Here is a 4,922-nt window from a genome sequence, read left to right as displayed (position 1 = left end):
GTGTACTCCAGTCTGGTCTTAAGTCACTCTGCTTCTGACGCTGTCTCCCAAGGGACAGAATCACAAGCACATGCCACCAACTCTATAAACATCTTTTTTATTTTTCTTTTTTGAGACAGGGTCTTATGTAGGCCAGGCTGGCCTCAAACTCAATTATGTTGTGGAGGATGGCCTTGAATTTCTGTTTCTCCTGCCTACACTTCTGAAGTGCTCAAATCATAGGCATGCATAACTGTGCTTCTTTCTATGGTGCTGTGGAATTAAACCCAGGGTTTTCTGTATGCTAGGCACACACTCTGCTGAGTTACACACCTGGGCGGTTGGCATAGGCTGTCTGTGCAGCTCTGGCTATGTCTGTAGAGCAGATTAGTCAGTGGGCTAGCCTGAAGCACATGGTGATTTGACAGTCTAGAATGCAATGGAAATTTGCCTTCCAGTGGTTCTAACTGTTTGCCTTCTTTTTTTTTTTTTTTTTTTTTTTGATTTTTCGAGACAGGGTTTCTCTGTGGCTTTGGAGCCTGTCCCAGAACTAGCTCTGTAGACCAGGCTGGTTTCGAACTCACAGAGATCCGTCTGCCTCTGCCTCCCGAGTGCTGGGATTAAAGGCGTGCACCACCATCGCCCGGCAACTGTTTGCCTTCTTGAGAGTTTGGGAATTCCATTGGCATCTCTCCTTATATTTCATCTGACAGGGTCACCAGAACAGGAACACCTGGATGACAGCAATGTCATTGTCCTTACGTCTACATTATTCATGGGAAGTTTTTTTGGTTGAAAGAAGGAGCCATAGCAAATGAAGCCCAGATTATGGCAGATGCCGTAGAGCACATGGTATATCGAGTGGGCAGCAGTGTGGACATTACAGTGGCATACTAGAGATGAAACCAGAGGCACTTGGGGCAGATGCTGTCTGGGAAGGTGTGGAAGCTGATGGCCAGTCTTTCCTTCTGGATATGTTATTCTTTATACAAAGTCCTGGAAGAATTGTGTTCACTGAGTTAGCGAGGTCATCGCACTCTCTGTTCACTTGGATATCCTAAGAAGAGACCGTTGAGAGGCAGTTATTAGCACTGAGGATCTGATTGTTCTCATTTGCATACCCAACCCTCAGAGAAGCTCTTTGGGGCATTTTCCTTTCTTGTGGACTAGGATCTCATGACTCCCCTCCTCATTCTATCAAAATAGGGAAGGAAAGGAACTCAAGGAGGCATTGTGGTAATGTGAATCAGAATGACCCTCATAGGCTCATATATTTGAATATGTGGTCCCCAGTTGATTGAATTGCTTGAGGAAGGGTTAGGAAGTGTGGCCTTGTTGGAGGAGGTGTGTCACTGTGGGTTACAGGGGTAGGGGGCTGGGGTGGGGCTTGAGTTTTCAAATTCCCACACCATTCCCAGGAGCCCTCTCTGCCTCACACTTGTGGATCAGGATGTAAGCACTTGGCATCTGCTCCATCATCATGCCTACCCGCCTGCTGCCATGCTCCCTCCCATGATGGTTGTGCTAGTTTGATGTAATTGAGTAATTTCATAGGGAGTGGCACTATTAGGAGGTATTTTTTTGTTGGAGTGGGCATGGCCTTTTTAGATGAAGTATGTCACTATGGGGTGGACCTTGAGGTTTCCTATGCTCAGGATACTGCCTAGTGTCTCAGGATACCGCCTAGTGTCTCCTAGATGCCTGCCTGCATGTCACCATGGTCTCCATGATGATGATAACGGACTGAACCTCTGCAATTGTAAGCTGCTACCCCAATTAAACATTTTCCTTTATTAGAGTTGCATGGTCATGGTATCTCTTCATAGCCATAGAAACCCTAACTAAATCCCGATGGTGGTGGCGCACGCCTTTAATCCCAACACTTGGGAGGCAGAGGCAGGCGGATCTCTGTGAGTTCGAGGCCAGCCTGGTCTACAAGAGCTAGTGCCAGGACAGGCTCCAAAGCTGCTACAGAGAAACCTTGTCTCAGAAAAAAAAAACCCATATTAAGACAATAGTCATGGACTCACCCTCTGTAACCACGAGTCTAAAATTAAATGTATTCTTTTATAAGTTGCCTTAGTCGTTGTGTTTTGTAAGAAGAAAGTAACTAAGACATGTATGTACTATTTCTTGATCTGGTTTAGTTACATGAATGCATGCTATTTGATTGCTGTCTTTAATTTATTTCAATTCCGTTTTTGTTTTGTTTTATTTATTTGTGTTTTGAGACAAGGTCTCACATTATAGTCTGGCCTCAAGCTCACTCTATAGCTGACGCCAGCCTTGAAATTCTGAATTGCTCGGTTGTACCCCCACCAAGTTCTGGGATTCTATAATAAACAATTAAACGAATGGCTTGGAAAGAACCAGTTACTGGAGTCTTTTCATGTAAGTACCTTCCTTTTGTTTTTCTAGATTTATTTTTACTTTGCTATTTTATGTACATGAGTTTTTTGATTGTATGTGTGTTTGTACACCACATGCATGTCCAGAAGAGGGCATTGGATCCCCTAGGATTCGGGTTATGGATGTGAGCCACCATGTGGGTGCTGGGAGTTGAACATGGGTCCTCTGCAAGAGCAAAGCGTGCTTTGAACTGCGGAGCCGTCACTCCCGTCTTCCTGAAAACTCTTTCTACAGGTCTGTCATCGCATTTCATATCTCAATTTTTCATGGTTTTTGTTTGTTTTATGAGACAAGGTTTAAAACTTTTTAAAGTATAAAATGAGGGGTTTGGAGGGCTGGAGAGATGGCTGAGCAGTTAAGAGTGCTTGCCGTTTGGGCAGAGAACCTGGATTTGGTTCTCAACATTCACATGGCAGCTTTACAACTGGCAACTCCAGTTCTAAGAAATCTGGCACTCTCTTCTGGCCTCTTTGGGCACCAGGCAGGCAGGCAACGAACATACATATAAACAGGGGAAAAATCATACACATAAATAAAAATAGATAAACCTAAAAAAGAAGTATACAATTTTTAATGAATCTGGGATGTCACTATGATGCCTGGACTTGTCTCAAGTAATCCCCCTGCCTCATCCAGTAGCCAGGATTAAAGGTACACTTCACCAAAAGCATCTTTTATCTCATTTTCATGGTGGGGGAAGGTGGGCATTTGCCTTCTTTTACATAATGTTAAAGCTTTACTTGGTCTATAAGCACATCCCTCAAAGCCAGATAAAATCTAGGCTAGTCAGATTGGCTGGCAGCAGGCAGGCAGCAAAGGATTAAGTATGAGTACACTGAGGAAAATTGCAGCAGCACTTGGTATCCAAGTCTCCTGACAGTCAGAGCGCCCTTTATGTTTAAACATCCTTAAGGCTACGGTTAGGTTGTCTCTACTACATCAGAAGTGAAGGCATCATGGATTTCCCCAATGCATGTGCACTAATAAGAGTTTGTGTCTTCCAAAGACTTGATGTTATTGGGCAGTGGTGGCGTATGCCTTGAAACCCAGCACTCAGGAGGCAGAGGCAGGAGGATCTTCGTGAGTCTGAGGCCAGCCAGGACTACAGAGGGATTTCTAGGATAGCCAGGGCTACACAGAGAAACCCTGTCTTGGAAAAACCAAAATCAAATAAAACAAAACACCTGATGTCATCAAGGCACTGCTGATGTCACCATAGGATCACTAATGTCATTACAGCACCGCTGACGTCATCACAGCATCACCGATGTCATTACAGCATCACTGATGTCATTGCACCACTGATGTCATCACAGCACCGCTGATGTCATCACAGTATCACTGATGCCATCACAGCATCACTGATGTCATCACAGTATCACTGATGTCATTACAGCACTGCTGATGTCATCATGGTACTGCTGATGTCATCACAGCACCGCTGATGTCACCACAGCACTGTTGATGTCATCACAGCATCACTGACATTGACACAACCTCACTATTGTCACCACAGCATCACTGACATTGTCACAACCTCACTATTGTCATCACAGTATCACTTGCACGGAGGTCCTGACATGTCCACTTTTGTGAGCTTTTCTAGAGGATCCTGGTAAATTAGTCACTGTGTGAATTAGTCATGTGTGAAGAGACAGCATGACCAAGGCAACTTACAAAGAAAAAAATTAATTGGGGCTCATGGTTCCAGAGGGTTAGAGTCCATGACCATCAGGTGGGGAGCATGGCAGCAGGCAGGCAGGACATTGAGTAGTAGCTAAAAGTGTACATATAATCTACACGCAGGAGACAGGGAGAGAGAGGACATGCTAACTGGAAATGTTGTGGGTTTTTGAAACCTCAAAACCCACCCCAATGACACACCTCAGCCACACCTCCTAATCCTTACCAAACAGTTCCACCAGCTGGGGCCTAAGCATCCAAACACATGAGTGTACGGGGACCATTCTCTTTCAACACCACATTCCATTCTGCCCGCCCCCAGGCTCCTGGCCGGATCACAATGTGAAATGCATTCAGTCCAACTTCAAAAGTTCCCATAGTCTTTTAGTCTCAGGACTTTAAAATCCAGGTGTGGTAGTAGGCCTTTAATTCCGGGAGGTAGGTGCAGGCGGTTCTCTGTGAGCATGCACACAAGTATGTAAGATTAGCCTGGTCTATGTAGTAACCTCCAGGTCAGTCAGAGCTACATCAAGTTACATAGAGATTCCATCTCAAAATAAAATAAAACACTATTTAAAAGTCCAAATTCTTTCAGAGACTCAAGGCAATCTCTCAGTTGTAACCTCCTGAAACATAAAATTTTAAATTATAGACTTTTAACATACAATGGCACGAGTTGGAGTGGCTTAATGTCCCACAGGCCTGGTTTACCGTGTACCTGGGCAGGAATAGCACAGCTGACTCCACACTGTCCTCTACTCTAACATGGGGATGTCACTAGCTCTAGCTGTCTCCCCCACTGTACTCTAACATGGGGATGTCACTAGCTCTAGCTGTCTCCCCCACTGTAC

At 44.8% G+C, this 4,922-nt stretch overlaps 1 protein-coding gene across 2 annotated transcripts in view; it reads right to left on the bottom strand.

The window, feature by feature from the left end:
* Positions 1–568: 568 nt before the first annotated feature.
* Positions 569–4,922, bottom strand: part of Lrrc74b (leucine rich repeat containing 74B) — an 18,058-nt gene continuing 13,704 nt past the window's right edge. For both annotated transcript variants that reach the window (XM_005369984.3, XM_005369985.3), the window contains one exon: positions 569–1,036. In XM_005369984.3, the coding sequence (XP_005370041.1) occupies positions 860–1,036 (177 nt within the window). In that variant the 3' untranslated portion in view covers positions 569–859. The remainder of the gene's footprint in view (positions 1,037–4,922) is intronic.

Source organism: Microtus ochrogaster, unplaced genomic scaffold, assembly GCF_000317375.1.
Source record: "Microtus ochrogaster isolate Prairie Vole_2 unplaced genomic scaffold, MicOch1.0 UNK68, whole genome shotgun sequence".
In the NCBI taxonomy this organism is placed as follows: Eukaryota; Metazoa; Chordata; class Mammalia; order Rodentia; family Cricetidae; genus Microtus; species Microtus ochrogaster.
Note: the sequence above shows the minus strand (reverse complement) of the source record. Positions and strands in the feature narration are given on the sequence as shown.